We start from the raw sequence: 19,979 nt of genomic DNA, 5'->3' as shown, positions 1-19,979 counted from the left end.
AACATTGTAAATCACTATGCCAGAGGGCTGTCAGTTTTATGTAAAGCTACCATTGACTTCAAAGTGATCTCTCCTTCTGAATGATAGCAGGATGTCTCCTATGAAGGCAAATTGTTTTTCTAACTGTGAAAAACAATGTAAAAAAAGAATTTAAATTCGAAACAAGTTTGTACATGGAAGTAAAAAAAAGTGATTATCCGAAATATATATACTGTCAATTAAAGGAAAAAACTGAGTCAGGAGAGCAATGGACTTTAATCCCATGTGAGCTACTGACTCACTTTGTAACCTTGGGCAAGTCTCTTGACCTTGTAGTTCATTCATCCCAGCTGGAAAATTAGGTGAAAGGCATGACCTCACTGAAAACAATTTCTTCCTCTGAGCTGAGCTTTCCTAAGTAAACAAATTACAATGTTTATAACATTTTTAGCATGTTATGTCATTGCATATGTCCAATGGTCAAATTTAGTTTAGGGACTATTCTTTAGTATGCTGTTTAATCTAGGGACTAAACTACAATGCATAACTATAAACATATTTTACTCCCCAAACACCATTTTGGATCTTTAATGCATTTTTATGTTGTCATGTACAAGCTATATGTTGGGTCTGATTCTCATTTACTCTGTACTTGTGCTTGGAACAGGGATATAGAGTAAAGGTGGTGTTAAACTACCTTGGCACTCTCTATGTACAGAGGCCCACCTAGGAAGTATCTGACTACTAGGATAAGTTAGAGAAAACACAGTGCGCACAAACTTCTATTCTACTTTCACAGTCCCTAGGAAGAAGAGACTATCCAGAATCTTCTGGTCATCAAAGCTCCCAACACACCCCATATGTGCCCCCAATCCACCCTTTGTACCAGATGCTGTGAGCAAGGCTATCATAAAGCCCTTTATGTGAGCTCTATGCTGGCCAGAGAGAATCTCTGCACTCCTTTGTTCTACCAGAGAACAGTAAAGGAATTTTCGTATACGTGAGAATCAGGCCTATTGTGCAGTGGTTTTCAGACACAATTTGGGCTTTGACAGCTTTGTGAGAGTCCCTCAGGAGTATTCTCATTTTTCTGCAAAATTCTGTGTATCCAGCTGAGAACATAGATCTCAATCCTCAGATGTGTTGCTTCGTGGTGCTGAGTTCTGTCTTCTCCTACTGGTGTCAGTAGGATTTGAGGGTACTGAGCAGCTTGAGAAAGGGCATTCAGCATTTCTTAAGACAGAGTCTTTATGCTCTTATAATGTTGCATTTTGATCATTTGAAACATAAGGGGCTCGTCTACACTGGCCCCTTTTCCGAAAGGGGCATGTTAATTTCACAGGTCGTAATAGGGAAATCCGCGGGGGATATTTAAATATCCCCCGCGGCATTTAAATAAAAATGTCCGCCGCTTTTTTCCGGCTTTTCGAAAAGCCGGAAAAGAGCGTCTACACTGGCCCCGATCCTCTGGAAAAAAGCCCTTTTCCGGAGGATCTCTTATTCCTACTTTGAAGGATCTCTTATTCCTACTTATTCCTACTTCAAAGTAGGAATAAGAGATCCTCCGGAAAAGGGCTTTTTTCCAGAGGATCGGGGCCAGTGTAGACGCTCTTTTCCGGCTTTTCTAAAAGCCAGAAAAAAGCGGCGGACATTTTTATTTAAATGCCGCGGGGGATATTTAAATATCCCCCGCGGATTTCCCTATTACGACCTGTGAAATTAACATGCCCCTTTCGGAAAAGGGGCCAGTGTAGACGTAGCCAAGTAGTCCTCAAAACAATAGGATTAATGAGAACATAAAAACGGCCATACTAGGTCAGACTAATGGTCCATCTAGCCCAGTATCCTGTCTGCTGACAATGGCCAATATGAGATGCCCCCGAGGGACAGAACACAATAGATAATGCTCATGTGATCCCTCTCCTGTCACCCATTTGCAAACAAACAGCAGCTAGGGACACCATTCCTACCCATCCTGGCTAATAGCCATTGATGGACCTAACCTCAATGAATCAATCTAGCTCTTTTTTGAACCCTGTTAAAGTCCGAGCCTTCACTACATCCTCTGGCAAGGAGTTCCACAGGTTTACTGTGTGCTGAGTGAAGAAAAACTTCCTTTTATTTGTTTTAAACCTGCTGCCTATTAATTTCATTTGGTGACCCCTCGTTCTTATATTGTGGGGATAAATAAATAAATAACTTTTCCTTGTTCACTTTTTCCACACCAGTCATGATTTTATAGATCTGTCATATCCTTTCTTAGTCTTCTCATTTCTAAGCTGAAAAGTCCAAGTCTTTTTAATCTCTCTTCATATGGAACCCATTCCAAACCCCTGTAGAACTGGCTGTGAGTATATTTAGATTCTCTTTTGTTTTTGGTGTTTTGGGTTTTTTTTTTTGTTTTTAATAGAAGTTTAATTTGTAAGAAGACTAGTGTGCACCAGAGGGAACCTTGCATCAGCTACTCTCTGTTTCTTCAGCATTCCTGAGGCATAACATAACTAAAACCATCCTTCTGGGAAAACGAAATTATGTCATTTACACTCAGTGGGAACTGTCAACACCAGTAAGATGTTTCATTAAGTAAAATACATAAGATGATCTACTAATCCAATCTCAGTCAGTCAATAACACACAGCTGTTGGGAGCCTTTTTTTTAGTATTCTTCTTCTTTTCTGACTTAATGTTCATAGTAGTACAAAATAGTATCATGCTGCAGTTGGCACCATTTATAACAACACTTGTTAAAAGAATAGCTTTCCAAGAGTCTATTCTTTACCTGTAGATTTTGGTGGGGTTTTGCCTGCTTATACTTCAAAAATGGAGACAGTTCTTGTGACTTCACTATGTCCATTTGACACTTCTAATAGGAAATGTCCTAGCAGTAACCACCAGAGCCATTCTTCCCCATCCATAGTATGCTATCCTAGTGTCTATACATTTGTGTGAGAATGTGAATGTGCTCTTGGCCATGTGTGTGAGGAAGAGGGGGGTGCTCTTCAGGCAACAGGGAGGAGTCTACTTTCTACATTCACTGGATTTAACAGCATTTAGATGTAGAATACTTTGTGTTGCCTCCAGCTCTGTTTTAAGAAGCAGTGTCTGGAGACTGAAGCTGGTTGACATTTTTCTGACTTTTGATGGGATTTAAAAAAAAAAAGAATGATGTTTTGTGCACATTTCCAGTATAGATACATCTTCGTTTTTGACCTGCTGTAGAGCTGATCCAAAAGTTTCAAAATTTGGAGCTAAGGATAAAAAAAAGAGGAATTTTTCACAAACATGCACCTGATTTTCAACCGGCTCTAGTAGTCACATTCAAGTCTTTGGTGGGGCTGATGGAGAAAAGCTAATATTTTGCAAATACTGGTTCTTAATTCAGTCATATTCATGCTATTTTCCTATCAGCTCAGTGTGATGAGGATAGTTATTGCCATTTTTACATATGGGGAACTGAGGCAATAAGAGAAAAGTCAAGAGATTCTCTGAATGGGGGTCACTATTTGAGACACCTATGACATGATTTTTATGCATTCCTAGCATTTTGCAGAGTACAACATTTGCTCTTTTTCAACTGTGAGTTCTCAGCAGTTCTGAAATTCAGGTCAGAGAGTCCCATATTAAGTGCCAAGAAAATGGACAACACACAATTAGTGGACCACTGTAAAGAAATGGTTTAGTTGACTTGCCCTGCATCTCATAGAAACTCTGTTGCAGAGACAAAGGTAGAATCCAGATCCCAGGGCATCATTTGACTGTCTTACTCATCTTTTCTGTTCCCACAGTCCCTTACCTCATTACCCAGACATCTTCTAACTTTCTCAACAAATGAAGAACGGTCCTACAAATAACAGCTTCCTTCACCACATCAAACTGATTTAGCACTTGTTCGGTTTGGGCCCTGAATTAGACAGGAGTCTTGTGGAAGAAATTGTATGTGAGCATGTAATTAAAGACTTTGACAATGCAGAATCACAGGGGTCTGAAATTAAAATTGCTTGTGCAACCTAATTCAGGCATTCCCTAGTGTCTGAGTGCTTGATTTTGCCACCCTATTATTCTTATCATGTCAGTGTGTGTGTGTGTATGTGAGGGAGAGAGAGAGAGAGAAAGAGAGAGAGAGATTGATTTTACAGAGGGGATGTTGAATAGGTGTATGGATGGATAGAAAAGAAGGTGCACATGGGAAGAGGCAACAGTAATGCCTGATCCCGTCCTGTATAAGAGGGATAGTAATACTAACTTTCCCCCACTCTTTGTCTGTCTTACCTAATAAAATTGAAATTACAATTTAAATACCTCAGAAATCAGTAAGCTACTAAAATTGTTTTCTGACAGAATTCATTTCTCACTTTTTAAACACGTCAGAAACTGATTCTTCCATCTCTAAATTTGCTTTAGTTGATAGAATTGTAGCAATACAAACAAGCTTCAAAATCATCTAAGACTTTTACTTTGAGATAAGAAACCCAGTATGATTTAATCTGAAGAGAATGATTTGTTTCCCAAGCAACAGTGTCATTCATGAGTTGTGGTACTGAGTTATAGTCTTAAATGAAAAAAACCAAGAAGCTATATTGCTCCTAAAACAAGAGGCCAGATTCTGTTGTTAGTTGCTTCGATGATATTATCTGTTTAGAATCAGACTTTGATCTCGTCTATATGGGTATAAATCTTGAATAGTTCCAGTGGACAACGTGGGACATTGATTCACTATAGCACTTGCAAATGTGAAAAGTTTAGTAGTCCATTGGGTGATTTAGGTCACCATTAATTTTGTTAGGCAGTGATTGGATGACAAGAGCAGATGGCATATATTTATAGGGCCAGCATTGTGGTGCTCCTGCTGTTACCCTGTAACATACTGGGGAAAATATAACAATATAAACATATTTTTTATTTAACCTCACTGATGCTTAATATTAACTTCAGTGAGTCTTCCCATTTTCTACTTGCTGATTCACACTCCATAGTTATCTATATCCAGATACTTAATGTATAGCGTGTGCCATGCAATGTTATGTATCCCTACTTTCTGGAGCAATCATAAGAATATTTATAGTCCCTTAAGGGCAAATGGACTTAGAAATTCCCAAAGACTTAGAAGTGCAGCTTCTCTTGTAGTTAATGGGATTTGAATGCTTTATTTCACAAACAAATAGGGCAAATTCTGAAAGTAATTAATGTAACCTTAGTACTAGAGATGTTAAGAAATGGGTAATTTGCTTATCATATAGTTGCTAGAATTTTTATCAACTGCACAAGTAGTCTATAAGGGAAGCTGCCGTACATTATGACCTCATCAGTATGGCATTCTCATAACTGTTGGGCTCTTTTTACTTATTTTTGTGCTAATATTTCTATTATTTTGATTGAAAATATATATATGCATCAACAATTTCTTTTAACTTAGCCACAATAATAGCCAGTAGTTCTCTTTAAAAACTGACCAACACCCCTGCAACATGTCAGCAGAGTTATCAGAATTAATAGTGTAAATTTGTTACAAGACGGTAATTTAACAAGTCAGCATAAAACAGTTCTAGTTACAGTGGCTAAGAGGCTTGCGTGAGTCAGATTTTATTATTATGTCAGTTGTATTGCACCCAGAGTTCTTTTCAGACGTTGAATACAGTCTGGTGCCTGACACTCATTTAATTAATATGATACAAGTACTGGGAACAGATAATATCATATGATGAGACAGCAAAAAGAAGCACTATCTTCAGTTTTCTTGAAGAAGCTCATTGTTTGAGTAAGGACTTGCAGTGCTTTTTGGCAAAGTCACAAGCAAAACATCATAGAGCCTTCATTGTTCGCTTAGGGGATCAGCAACTAACTTAGCAGTCTATAACATTACAGAATGTGTTATATAGGTTACCAATGGCATATTGATTAAACATCACTCTTTCTAAGAGATATATATAATATTAAGATAATATTGATAATAAGTTTTATACAGCACTGATATTGCCTTAAACAAAAAAATTGTCAGCTCTTTTAAACTGGTGTTTGCATGGGGTATTTATGTAGTAACATAGGGCCAGAATTGCCAATCCTAAAACACAAGTACAGCCTTACTGCGAAGAGAGGATAGAAGAATATGGCTCACACATATTAAATATTCCCAAAGGAAAATATTAATATTACAGAGAAAAAAACAATGACTATTTTCCAACATCTATCACAAGTCTATAATTAGACATTAATTTCATATATTTGATTAATATATTGTTACAGTAGTGAATGAATTAAAGCATACTTTTGTATAGTATTATTTACATTGAATTACCACATAATAGCACAATGCTACAGCAGATAGTAATGGGGAACAATTTTCATTGTGATGTAAAGGTTTTAACTATATGAAACTGATTACATTTAAAGAAAGTTGAATAGCTAAACTCTGCTGAACATTTATGCTGTAGTATGTAGGGTTTATCTTTTCTTGATATAGAGCATGTCTTTGAATGAAGAGAGTGAGCACATTGCTTCACAGGACTGAGAGAAGTAGATGTTGTTGCTGAGTTTAGCGGCTGAGTAAATCTGGTATTTGAGCACTCTCAGAGGTATTCATCTTGGGCACCCTCCTGATCAGTCAGTCACAGAATGTCAATGTATTTGTAGAGATCACTGTTTCTCCCCTTATTATGCCTTTTGACCCTGATCCTGGAAACTCTAAGGACCAGATCCTCATCTGACACAAAACAGTGTTGCTCCATTTATGTCTCAGCTGATGTAAATTAGCAGAACTCTATTGTCTTCGAGCTGAGAATCTAACCCATGGGACGTTTAAAAGTCATCTTCACGTTGTCATTTTAGATTTGAAAATGAAGGGTATGAACTGAGGCATCCCTCTCTGAATATATACATCAGCTGCTAAAATCCTATCCACCAGGAAATAATATAATTACATTTCCTAATTTCATTCCCACAGGGCACCTGCTTGGGCTTTCCCATGACGACTCTAAATTCTGTGAGGAGAACTTCGGTTCCATGGAAGATAAGCGCTTAATGTCCTCCATCCTGACTAGCATTGATGCTTCCAAACCTTGGTCCAAATGCACGTCAGCAACCATAACTGAATTTTTGGATGATGGTCATGGTATGTATTATTATACCTATTGTGTTTGCACACTCTTTTTATATAGCACAGCAATGTTTACCAAAAACTTACTCTTATGTTATGTCAGGAACAGATTATGTCATCCTTACTCCTATTGAGCAGCACCATCCAGCGACTTGCAAGTGCTAGGTAGTATGCAGCATGCCTAGGAGCTTGTTCATATGAACAGTTAGCATGTGGCAGGCTGGGCTGCAAATCAACTCCTGTTTCAAAGTGGTGTAGATCAAAGCACACTGTGGAATGTTTAATGCGTGGTGTCCACATGAACAATTAGTACACAGCAAGCTGGTGCAAGATAGATTTATACCCAGGTTGCACTGCAGACAAACCCTAACATGGCAGAAACTCACCCTTTGAGTAGCCTGCATGATAACACAGATAAGCATTGAATAGAATGTAGGTGAATTATGGTCTGTGACTTTTTCACTGGGAACATTGGTGAAGTTTAGCTAACAACCACGGTGTTACTGTTTTGCTTCCAAGTGATGAAGAAGGGAGAGTTCTGTGAGCATTTTACCTTAAACATGCATGAACACCATGGATTATCAAGTAATTAAAATGGGGATGAAAGGTTATAAGATACTTGACTAAAAAAAGTGAAGATGCTATACAGTACTTTGAAGCTTTATTCGTACTACTTACTCATTTCTTTTATTTATGTCATGTTACTACCTATAAGGGCCAGCCAGGAATTAGGACTGCTTTGTGCTAGGCACTATTTACACTCGAAATAAAAAACCAACTTTTGCTCCAGGGATCTTACAGTCTACTACACAGTACTTTAGAAGACAAAACTCATTTTCTATTTATTACCAAAACAAGGTACTTATTTAGAAATGTGTGGCTCCTCCTCTAGCAACTCTTAAGTCAATGTCTTTAATTATTAAACTGGTCCAGAATAAGTAATATACGATGTGGTATGTTAACATTTTATTGTAACTTAGACTTAATAAAAAGAGGATTTTTTTAAGTATCATCAATAATCCTAAATGTATTTTAAATTGTTCATTGTGCTTACAAAGCAGCTGCAATTCTTAAAGAAGCCATGCAAATTCCAAAATGTTGAGATAAAAATTATGTAATTGAGTGAATGGATATAGTTGTTATGGTAACTGCAATACTTATGGATGAAAGGTACCGCATGCCTGCAAAATGTACAGAGGTTTTTTTTTAAAGGAAATAAAGTAAATATTTTATTGGCTAATTTCAGGGCTGTCCAAAATGCTTAATCCTATTCTTGTATCTGGAAAATTGCTTCATTTTTTTCCTCTCCTAATTTTATGAGCGCCATTAATCTAGGGCAGTCCTGTGTTATGGTACGTATCGCTTTGGCATTGATTTAATTTTAACAGGTTAGTTTCCACATGTGCAAGAGCAGGTCTGTATCATGTAGCTGTGTCACACCTGGAGCTGACAAAAGAATGAACTGTGATTCAAAACCACAGTTTATCCCCTTTCCCCTCACCTTTATCTGGGAAGAAAGTTACTTTATTCCTTTTCATCCCTTCATCTCCCTATACTGTGAACCCATACTGTGAGGGACAAGCAGGCTGAGTGAAAAGACAAGGCTCCTTGTGCACTCCTTGCTGCCTGCTTGCTTACATTGAGAAGCATTTAATGCTCCCTACCTCGGGGCTGGAGTCACCATCTCAGCTCTGGAGTTGTGACAATCAGGACAAGGATCTTATGCTGTTTACTTCCGTGGAAGCAGGATTGGGCCCCAAATCATTCAAGCCATGTTCCAATCCCCTTACTCAGAATGAGTAGTACCTTACCACAAAACACATTCTGAAGATTTTGGTGCCCCTTCTCCCATAATGGTAATGTACTAAACAAAATGAGGAAGGCTCTCAGAATTTGGCTTTCATTTAATATGGTTGCATCAGGTTTATTGTCCTTACTCTAGTGAGCACTTAGTTACTAACACGAAGAGTCCCACAGAAATCCACAGTCTGACCTGTGAGCTGCTTTTATGCCTGGCATTGCTCCATTTACTTCAAAATCCTAATGGAGTCCCTGTGGAAGCTCGGGCAGTCTGATTGTTTGAGACATATTTTCTAAACAAAGACATTTTTTCTAATAGAGTTCCATTTCATTCTTCTATTTCCCCTGTGGGAGGGATCGTTCATCTATTTTTAAATCAAAGATTTATATTGACAAAAGATAAACATAACCTATGAAATCAAATGTCACTCCCAAAAAAGCAATCTTACCATACAATCTAAACCGCTATATTTCCCTGAATAACACTGTTGCAATGCATTCAGTGTACCAGGAATGGGAATCTTTTAGCCTATGTCTATACTACAGCTTTAATTGACATTCTTAGATCAATCCACTGGCGGTCGATTTAGCACATCTACTTAAGACCTGCCAAATCGTCCACAAATCATTCTGCAATCAACCCCACTATTCTACACCAGATGAGAAGAGTAAGGGAAGTAGACAGGAGAATTTCTCCCATTGATCTGCTGCAGTGTAGAGTCTGTGGTAATGCAACCTAATTTATGTTGATTCGAACTTTGTTATTCATGTAGCTGGAGTTGCGTAGGTTAGGCTGATTTTCTGCAGTACTGTAAATGTAAAAGAATAACTTACGCTACAGGTTCACTGAAATCACTGCTCAACAGCTGATAGCATACAATGTACAAATGATTTCACTTAAGGCACTGGACACTATTGGATCATGAAGCCATTTTTGAAGGCTAGGGTATATAAACAGAGCCTACGTGCACTGAATTTTCAGGGCTTTGCAAAAGTTTGTGCCAGCTAGGGATGTAAGCAAAAGCTTATCGGATAGTTGACACACTAGTCAGCTACTTGCTTCCCTCCCGCCCTCCCCCTTGCTGCCTCTGTCACATTGACCCCGGGCTCCACGTGGGCGCTTCTGCTTTGAAATGCACAAGAGCCCCAGCATAGACAGGTGGAAAGACTGACTCCAAAATGCTGTCAGGCAGAGCAAAAGTCTCTACCCATTCATTCAGACATAATGGGTGCAGAGCTGCAGAAAAGTCTCCTTGCAGAACACATTGTAGCAGCTCAGAGATATATATAGAGAGAGAGAACAACAGTGGAAATGTAAAGAAAATGAGAAAATGTCTGGGTAGACAAGGCCTTCAAGACTTCCTGCATCTCATGTTTAACCTCTCAGCTGAGATCAGCTGGAAGGTCCAAATTTATAGTCCCTAGACTTGTTTAAGGGATGGTAAAAGGGTATTTGCAGTGACATTCTCTGGAAATCACTTCCCACCCAGTTAAAAAAGCCTGAGCTTGATGGGCATGAGGGGTCATATGAAAAAATCTCTTTCTTGAATTAACAATTGGGTTTTATAATGTGATAACTAACACAACTGAAAAGTCTAGTGTATAGGACACAATCATTGTACCTGGTCATTGTTAATCCAAAGGCTAATGGAAATTATTGTGTCCTGTCTAGATTAGCCTTTTCAATAATGTCAGTTAATGTGTTAACATTCAATGAATAATTCATGTGTATTGAAGCCATTGGGGTCTAAGGAGTGTTTGTTACTACTATGGTAGCTTTGTTTTATTTTGCCATATGATTTAAAATATTGTATAATTTCTGTCATTAGAGTTTGATAAGCACTATGTATATCTAGTAGTAATGAATACAGCTAAGTCTAACAAGCTAGCCTTTGCTTGTCAGTATCCCAAAGTGATAGTAGCATCCTCTATCACAGGAAGCACATGAACGGTGTGGCAGAGGGCAGATATTGCTCGGGTGTTTGTTATTATTTTTACGAAACTTTTTTTGAGAGAAACTGCTGCCAGCTGTTGTTTTCCAGTTAGAAACCTCAGCCCTGCCCTTGTAGAAAACATTTGTGTGTCTTAGGGTATGTCTACACTACCCCCCTAGTTCGAACTGGGGGGGTAATGTAGTCATACGGAGTTGCAAATGAAGCCCGGGATTTGAATTTCCTGGGCTTCATTTGCATAAAGCCGGCCGGCGCCATTTTTAAATGCCGGCTAAGTCAGACCCCGTGCCGCGCGGCTACATGCGGCACGGACTAGCTAGTTCGGATTAGGCTTCCTATCCGAATTAGCAGTACGCCTCGTGGAACTAGTCCGTGCCGCGTGTAGCCGCGCGGCATGGGGTCCGACCTAGCCGGCATTTAAAAATAGCGCCGGCCGGCTTTATGCAAATGAAGCCCGGGAAATTCAAATCCCGGGCTTCATTTGCAACTCCGTATGACTACATTACCCCCTAGTTCGAACTAGGGGGGTAGTGTAGACATACCCTTACTCTCCACTATGTCTTTAATATGTAATGCTACAAAATACCCTGCACTGAAGGATTTTTTTACTGACTTATCTTGGGACACCAGCCTATCTGTTAGCAGAAGCACACCTTGTTTTCATTTTTAAAAAGGCAGTGTAGTCCAGACTAAAGATAAGATCTGCATATTAGGCAAGTCAAGGCCACAAGAGGACAAATGGAGCAACAAATTTAATGAGATTGGTCTTCTCAGTAATAAATAAGTGATGATGCTGAAAGGATTTTTGGCTGAATTTAGCTGTCAAGAGGCCTTAGTGGTCTTCATGAAAAAGAGGTCTTTAGGGAAAGCAAACATTTGTTTTCTTGAGGGAAATGAAACATGTTTTTCATTTTTAAAGCTCCTAAACTAAGTTTTGAAATTTGATGCCAGACTTTAAATTCTCATATTTCATATGCTACTGTAATTCTGAAGTGTTTATATTATACATTTTTTTTACCCACAATCAGGCAGGGGTGGTGCTAACATTGGTTGCAAAGCAAGATGGGTTGTGGTAAGTTATTTTGGCTGAGGATAAGTAAAATATGGCCATACCACATTATATGACAGAGTTCAAAGTGAAGACCAAGTTCCCCATGTCAGCATGTGAGTTTGTCAGTGATGTGAAAAAAAATGTTAGAACAGGATTCCTGAAAAATGTGAAAGTAGCTTTGATTTTTAAGGAGAGAGGGAGTCAGGCAGATCTTTGGCATTTGCAAATAGCAGTGGTCTATCTTATACTTCAATTTGTTTTCTTTTTTTATGTAAAGATTAATAGAAACTGTTCAAACTGGGTCCAGAAGTGGCTAACTGTGATCCCTTACATAAAAAGCCCAATGCAAATTTGCCACCAACGTAACCTTTGATGTGCTACTTATATTTTTCTTTAAATTGATGGATTTTTTTCTTAAAGGGCCACACTGGCTACAATTCTATTTTTTCAGGCTTTTTCTGGCTTTCCTTTAGAAGTTTTGCCTTTTCAAATGTTCTGGCTCAAAATTCAAACGACAGCTTTGCTTATTTTATATGTCTCTTGATCATGTCTCAAATCACAGATTGATAAATAGAGTGGAACCCACTAACAGTAAAACACAATGCAAGTCCCAAATTACCTCAGTGCAACTCTGTGTTCAAATGTTTACAGGGAAGGGAGGAAGGCCTCACCATAAGATGAAATAAATAGATAGGCAAACAAGAGTTTGATACTTAATCCCTGGAGATAGAGAACCCAGTTGTGGTAACAGTGCCTGATCCAAAGCCCACAGAATTCAAAGGGAGTATTTCCATTGGTTTCATTAAAGTTTGGATCAGATCCATAATCATTATCACTTTGTCTAGCTTGAAAGCTAAAGGTCCTATAAAACAGATAACAAAGGAAATGAGTAATAAATTGGATTGTTCTTTCAGGGAACTGTTTACTCGACCAACCAAGAAAGCAGATCTTGGGCCCTGAGGAACTTCCAGGACAAACATATGATGCTATTCGTCAGTGCAAACTGGCATTTGGACCTGAGTACACAGTGTGTCCCGGTATGGATGTATGCTCTCGCCTTTGGTGTGCAGTTGTTCGCCAAGGACAGATGGTGTGTCTCACCAAGAAGCTTCCTGCTGTGGAGGGGACACCATGTGGGAAAGGAAGGATCTGCCTCCAAGGAAAATGTGTTGACAAAACTAAGAAGAAATATTATTCGGTATGTTATTGCTCCAAGGGCCAAACCATGGGTAAATCTTAGAAGACCTGATCCTGCAATGTACTGATTTTAATGGTGGGGGGAAGGGTATTAAAGAGTAGCACTGGCAGAGTTACTCCCATAGTCTAGAGAGTAAAAACTGACTTCTTATTTATTGCATATACAGTTAAATTGTTGCTGGATACTCTCTCCTGATCACTTTGGAAAAATGTTGCTGAACATCAGGAAGCATGTTTTCTTTTCCCAAGATAATGGAGCCTTTACCCTAGGAAAACAGAACATTATTTTAAAATACAAGGGTGTGTGCCCCCTGCTTGCTACACTCAACAACTAGGGATGTAATAGTATAGTCAATTAACCGATAAGCAAAAGCTTATAGATTAATGCTGTAGACTACATGCATTTCCCTCCTTTCCCCTCCCTATTTCCCCTACCAGTAAATTTTTTAGCAGGCTGGCCAGCAGCCTGGCTCAGTCCTGGCTTGCCATGGGTTCAGGACCTACTCCCACTGCGGCTTTGTATTTAAAGGATATTAGGAGTCAGGTGGGCGGACAGCCCATCTCAGTTCCGGCTCACACAGGAACCCCCCTAGACGGGTTGCTGCCACCCCGCGCTGCTGCCTCTTTATCAGAGGCAGCAGCACAGGGCAACAGTCCATGAGGGGAGCTGGTTTTTAAACTAGCTCTCCTTGTGAACCAGCTCCCACCTCATACCCCACGCTGCTGCCTCTGATGTAGAGACAGCAGCATAGAGTGACAGGACCCCTCAGGAGTGACGCCAGAGCTCACTGGCTGCTGGCCCCTAGAGTTCCCAGACGGTTTAACTAAAAATACCGAACAACCCCCCCGCCCCAAAATAAAAACACCAGGGAAAAATTCTGATGAGGGGGGAGACCAAAGTTGTTGAGCAAAAAAAAAAGGACCCCAAGAGTTATTAAGCAAAAAATAAATAAAATAAAACAGCATGGCCCTTTTAAGTTCATGCAAAGTCAAAATAGGGATAGGAAGAGGAGAGGATGAGCACTAAGACCCAGGGAAGGCATTGCTTCCCCTTGCTCAGGTCGTTAGGCTTTTTGCCAGGGCCCGTCTTGTTTTCTTAGTCGAGCCGAGGGCTGGGCCTAGTTGCTGAGTGTATCGTAGGGTTGCCTGGTGTCTGGTTTTCTTGCCTCCTGGCAGGGAAAAAACCCCAGAAAATACCAGACATTTCAGGTGTCTTGTATTTTCTGATTTTTTTTTACCAGACAGGATGCAAAAATACCAGACTGTCCGGGTCAATACTGGACACCTGGCAACCCTACTGGCCCCGCCCCCAGAGACCTATAGAATAGTTGGCTAACCAATAAGAATTCATGAGGTTAATTGACTATTCAAATATCCAGTATTTAACGTCCGTATATCCAAACCCTGTCCCGCTCCCTCCTCCCCCCAGAGCACCGGGGAGTGGGGAGGCCGTGAAGCTCCCATCCCTCCCCCAGCACTGGGGAAAGAGGAAGCCACATGGCTCCAGCCCCGCTCCCTGGAGCAGTGGAGAGGAGGGAGGCAGCACAGCTCTTCATCCCTCCCAGAGTACTGGAGAGCGGGGAGGCCGCGAGACTCCCGCTCATCTCCCCAGAGCACCAGGGAGGGAGGAGGACATGGGGCTCTCTCCCCCTCCAAAGTATGGAAGAAGGGGGAGGCCACAGGGCTCTCACCCCCCCCCCCAAAAGCATCCGGGAGAAGGGAAGGGGAAGGCCACATGGCTCCACCCCCCTGGCCACTGGGGAGAACCTGCCCAGCCCTTTCTTTCCCCTTCTCGCTCCCCTCCCCAGCTGCCACTCTCCCCCCAACCTAGGAATGTGTGTAGGGTGCTGCGGGGGGGGAGAGACTCGTGGCTTCCGCCCCCCTCCCTGGAGCTCCAGAGAGGGGCGAGGGTAGTGACTGTGTGGCTCCCGGGGCATCATGGCTTGCGGCTTCGCGCCCTAACCCCACACACACACTGGAGCACTAGGGAGGGAAGAGTGGAAAAGCTGCACATCTCCTGGCTTTGCCCCCCCTCCCATCCCCAAGCACTAGGACGGGGACAGGAAAGGGGCCACGTGGCTCATGACTTTGGTCCCTTCTAGGGATGGAGGCTGCTCTTGAGCCTTCCCAGGCGCCACGTGGCAGCTGAGCACTGGGGAAAGGGGAGGGATGGAGGAGGCAGGCAGGGTGCAGAGTGTTGTGATGACGTTGCTCTGTCATCCGCAGGAAAAACTCTTTTTACATAAGAAAGCAGGAGCGGCCCGAGGCCGGCTGCAGCAGCTGGCGCCCTAGGTGGGGCGGCACAATCGGCGCCTCTGCCTGCACAGCCGTCAATGGCCATGACATCATCATCGGGCTCCTGGGCGAGCGGCACCCTAGGCAGCTGCCTAGCTCGCCTAGGCTCATGGGCTGCCCTTGTAGGAGAGATAGACCTGACTCTGCAGTGAGATGGAACTCAGTAAATGGAGGGGCTGTCAGGTCCCATTCATGGCTTCCCAGCTCTCTTAAGTTAAATATACATTGCTCTAATGTACGAAGAAAGGTTCCATGAGGACTTCATGTCTGTGTATAATTGAGTGTAATGGAGCTCCTCTTCAACATGACCCAGATGCCAGGAGCAGATTTCTAGAGTAGGAGGCATCAGAGCAAGGACAAGAAGTGACAGGGCCCCCTCCTTCCATTTCACAGTGGTGGAGTTTCTCTAGTGCAATTGTCCAGTGCATATCTTGAACTGCTCTAAGTTCACTTTATATAATGCTGGTGCAAGAAACAGTACAAACCCGAAAAGGAGGTCACTATCCCAAAGAGCTCTGTGAGAGTGTTAAACAAATGTTAGAATAATTCAAACCTAATTCTCTTTATAACTATATTTTCCTCAAATGATGTACCCATTCTCTGGGTATAAAGTGCATACATGTAAAAAGTACAGTTACAGTGGAAGTGTTGCATTGTGCACAGAGGCTTTGTTCTTAATTCAGCAAAGTTAGTAGAGTGGCAGGCTTAGCCGCAGGCAGTATGAGTACGTCTACACAGCAGCATTATTTTGGAATAACTGACATTATTCTGAAATAACAAAGAGCACGTCTACACAGCAAGCCATTATTTTGAAATAATAGCGAGCTGGAGAACTTCTTACTCCAGCTCCTGTAGCCCTCTTTTCACAAGATGTAAGGGAAGTTGAAGGAAGAGTGTTCTTCCTTCGACTTCCTGCTGTGGAGACAGCGCCAAGAGCCGAATTAAGCTATTTTGACTTCAGCTGCACAATTAATGTAGCTAAAGTTGTGTATTTTAATTCAGCTTTAGCCCTGCTGTTTAGATGTAGCTTTTCTGAATGTTCTCTGTCTTATTCCAAAGCCTCTCAGCACATTAGCTCACTGGGTGAGAATTTGCTATAACCATACTTATTTTGCCAAGCTCTGTTTTGCCAGTTTTTACCTGTGCCTCTTGATCTTAGAACAGCAATGAAATTCAATCTGTATTTCTAATTATTTGCTGTATAAATTAAAGACAGTCTCTTAATTGGGGAAGATTATAGTAATGTAATTCAGGAAGTTCGTTTAATTAGAAATGTGGCAGGCATTCTATGAGATAGCTGGCATGCATGGGAAGTGTCACTTTGAAAACAAAAGTGATTTTGATACAGATACCATGAATATCACATTTCTTTTGCAATCTAAAAGACAAATAGGAGTCTCATAATTTTGCTTAGATTGGCAGCGCATAGCTATTTATATAACTGATAATGTAGCACAATGACTCCATGAAGAAGAACAATATCTCCTTACCACACGCAGTGCCATATAGCTGCACTACTTAACTATTCAGGGATCACAGTGTTCAATAATAGCAACGTATTACCTGGGTGGAGTTAAACTTAGTGAAGTGAACCTAGAAGAACAGTTATTAAAAGAAAAGAATGGAAGATGGGATTAGGATTTCTTTACATGGAAGTGTGTTTTCACAGTGAAGTGGGTGGAATTCAGTTCTGCAAAGTTAGACTAAATACTGCCCTTGACTTGCCTCCGTTGGACATCATGTCCCCTCCCCACACTTGATGGTCCGGGGCTGTACATGGATGTGACTGCAAGGGAAAAGTTTCTCAGGGTTAGTCCATGCCCTAATATACAGTGAGCCATAGTTTAAATGAGAGGAAAAACATCTGCCATTTTGGAAACAATGGTGCTTTTGAAATGTATCTTCATTCAGATTTGGACTCTCTTTTTACATCCCGCTGTTTCGTGTATTCTAGGCTTCAAACCATGGTAACTGGGGCTCTTGGGGGCCTTGGGGACAGTGCTCCCGTACATGCGGTGGAGGGGTTCAGTTTGCCTATCGTCACTGCAACAACCCAGCTCCTAGAAACAGCGGACGGTACTGCACTGGAAAGAGGGCCATCTATCGCTCCTGCAATGTCGCATCCTGCCCAGCAAATGGTATGTTCTGCAGCAGCCAAAGTTGCTTAACGTTATAGCCTTTGCTCCTGTTATATGGTGAATACTAAATCCACAGGAGAAAATAAAATGTCCATTATAGCTTCCCCCTAATGCATTGCAGTGTGGAAACATGAGCTCCAAATGATACAAAGTCACTGTAACCCAGATTAAATTTAAAAGTGTAATTAACCCTGCAAAGGGCTGGTGGCTCCTGACAGGAGGATTCTATATACAATCTCCCGACTCTTGGGAAACGAACAGGATGAGCAGAATTTTGTAACTAAGATGCTTATAATGTCCTGGGAACATTGCCAAAATAAAAGATTCAGGGGATTTTGCAAAGGCCATTAACAGGTGCCAGGACAAGGAGGAGGAATGGTGTGAATGAAACATGACCAAAGAAGGTAGCTGTACATACTGACACTTGCAGTATATCCTAAAATAAACACTAATGAGATGAATGATAATTCTCCAGCTAAAGCCTTTCGACAAGAACAGTGTGAAGCGAGAAATGGCTATCAGTCTGACACAAAGGGTGTCAAAACGTTTGTTGAATGGGTCCCTAAATACGCTGGAGTGCTTCCCGGAGATGTATGCAAGCTCACCTGCCGAGCCAAAGGGACGGGTTACTACGTTGTGTTCTCTCAAAAGGTAATGTACCTTCAGTATCAATTTCTGTTCTAGGTTCTGAAGGGTATTTTGAAAAGCTCTGTATCTAAGCGGTACCGAGAAGAACACCTTTTGTTTAAGTAGAAAACTTTTAGCCAGAATTTTAGGGTCAGAATTGACCTCTAAAATTAGACACAGTTCTCCACATCTAAACATGTGGATGCACATGAAATTGTGTTTGCTAATGCAGGCAGTCCTAGTTCCACATCAGTAGTAGGTTAAAAGGTTTCTATATTTAGTGTCAACAGTGCTCTTTGGGATCTTTCTGGTTAAAAGAAATTGCTGTGTATGTCTATAAACATATACATTTTGATCCAAGCTGCACTGATATGTGGAATCTGGAGAAGCTCACTTAAAGCTAGTGGTCTCTTATGTGACCTATATATAGTCAGAATTAATTATTTCAGACATGGTAGAATCAAGAGTGAAGTGATTCCTGTATATCTTTAGTTATGTGCCTTTCTTCTTTTAGACGTTATGAGTCTTCATTGATTCAAATCTATAAAGTACTTTGAGATGGTCTGATGAAAAACAGTCTCTAAATGCCAAGTATTGCTGTTAATAAATTCATCATTATAAACAGAACTTCTGCTTTAGTGCCTTAGGGTTAACAAAAGAGCCATATGTCAGATGCCCATGGCCCCTTTGTTCATGTGTCTGCTACTTCAGTGCCCTTAGAGTTGAGATACAGCAGACCTGGATATCAGAATAGGAACTGTATTCTGTTAATCATCACGCCAAATGCCAAACAGGTGGAAAAGAACTAGAATTTACACATGCAGTAGGTACTATTAAAAACACAATGAGTAACTGCCCCTTTATAATACAGCTTTGGATAACTCACAGTAGGATGACTGAACTAAAGAAACAGCAATGTTTGCCAATCAAATACAAAAAAAGCAATTTTTTTCTTTGCAGATTTAACTAACAAAGACTTAATTCCCCAGGTGACGGATGGAACTGAATGTAGGCCATACAGTAATTCTGTATGTGTCCGGGGAAAGTGCATTCGAACTGGTTGCGATGGCATCATCGGTTCAAAGCTCCAGTATGACAAATGTGGGGTGTGTGGAGGAGACAATTCCAGTTGCACAAAAGTCATGGGAACGTTTAATAAAAAGAGGTAATAATCTTGGATGGAAATAAATGTACCCTTTTGTGCAAGCAGAATTATTGGTGGGTTTTTATAACCATAGATACAAATGAAGTTTGCTGAGTAGGCATGTCTAAGTCAAAAGTAGAAGTGCCGCTCGTAAAACCTTGTAAAAGCACAAGTCAGACTGGGTGCCAGATTTCTATTCATTAATTTCATTCATATAAGACATCCCAGACAGATGCCTTTCTTAAGTTTTCCTGCTGTTCCCAACTGTTTAAAACAAGTTTCCTAACTCTATGTGGGGTAGGTAATAATCAGAGAAAAATATTGCCCCCAAATCCCATCTGAGATTCGGATATGAACCTAGGCTCCAGTCCTACCAATGGAAAGTCTGCCCAGAGTAATGGCATAGTTTTGCAACCCCCCTGCAATCACTGATGGCCTGGAGCCAAGATAGTGTCATATAGAATATGGGGGATCAATCAGAAAGGCTTGGAGCTGAAGCAGTCAGGTGAAACACTGATATGGTGCATTTTCCAGGTGGCCTGTGCTTGTTAGGGTCCTGTGGAGTCACAAAATGTGTTTAATACTGTCTCTCGCTAGGTTAGATGCAGTCGCTTGAAGTCTAGAGGCAAGGTTGCAAATTACATCTTTCTATAACCATTTGCTCAAATCAAGCATATTGGCTTCAATATCTTATTGTCTGTATATC

General features: G+C 40.9%; 1 protein-coding gene across 2 annotated transcripts in view; it reads left to right on the top strand.

The window, feature by feature from the left end:
• Positions 1 to 19,979, top strand: part of ADAMTS5 (ADAM metallopeptidase with thrombospondin type 1 motif 5) — a 58,233-nt gene that overhangs the window by 24,759 nt on the left and 13,495 nt on the right. For both annotated transcript variants that reach the window (XM_006128832.4, XM_075910300.2), the window contains exons 3-7: positions 6,917 to 7,084; positions 12,787 to 13,070; positions 17,319 to 17,502; positions 17,978 to 18,153; positions 19,119 to 19,294. In XM_006128832.4, coding sequence (XP_006128894.2) covers positions 6,917 to 7,084; positions 12,787 to 13,070; positions 17,319 to 17,502; positions 17,978 to 18,153; positions 19,119 to 19,294 — 988 coding nt within the window. The remainder of the gene's footprint in view (positions 1 to 6,916; positions 7,085 to 12,786; positions 13,071 to 17,318; positions 17,503 to 17,977; positions 18,154 to 19,118; positions 19,295 to 19,979) is intronic.

The sequence above is a fragment of the Pelodiscus sinensis genome, chromosome 1, assembly GCF_052426305.1.
Source record: "Pelodiscus sinensis isolate ZL-2025 chromosome 1, ASM5242630v1, whole genome shotgun sequence".
NCBI classification, from domain to species: domain Eukaryota; kingdom Metazoa; phylum Chordata; order Testudines; family Trionychidae; genus Pelodiscus; species Pelodiscus sinensis.
The sequence above is the reverse complement of the archived record's forward strand: the minus strand, read 5'-3'. Positions and strand labels throughout refer to the sequence as shown.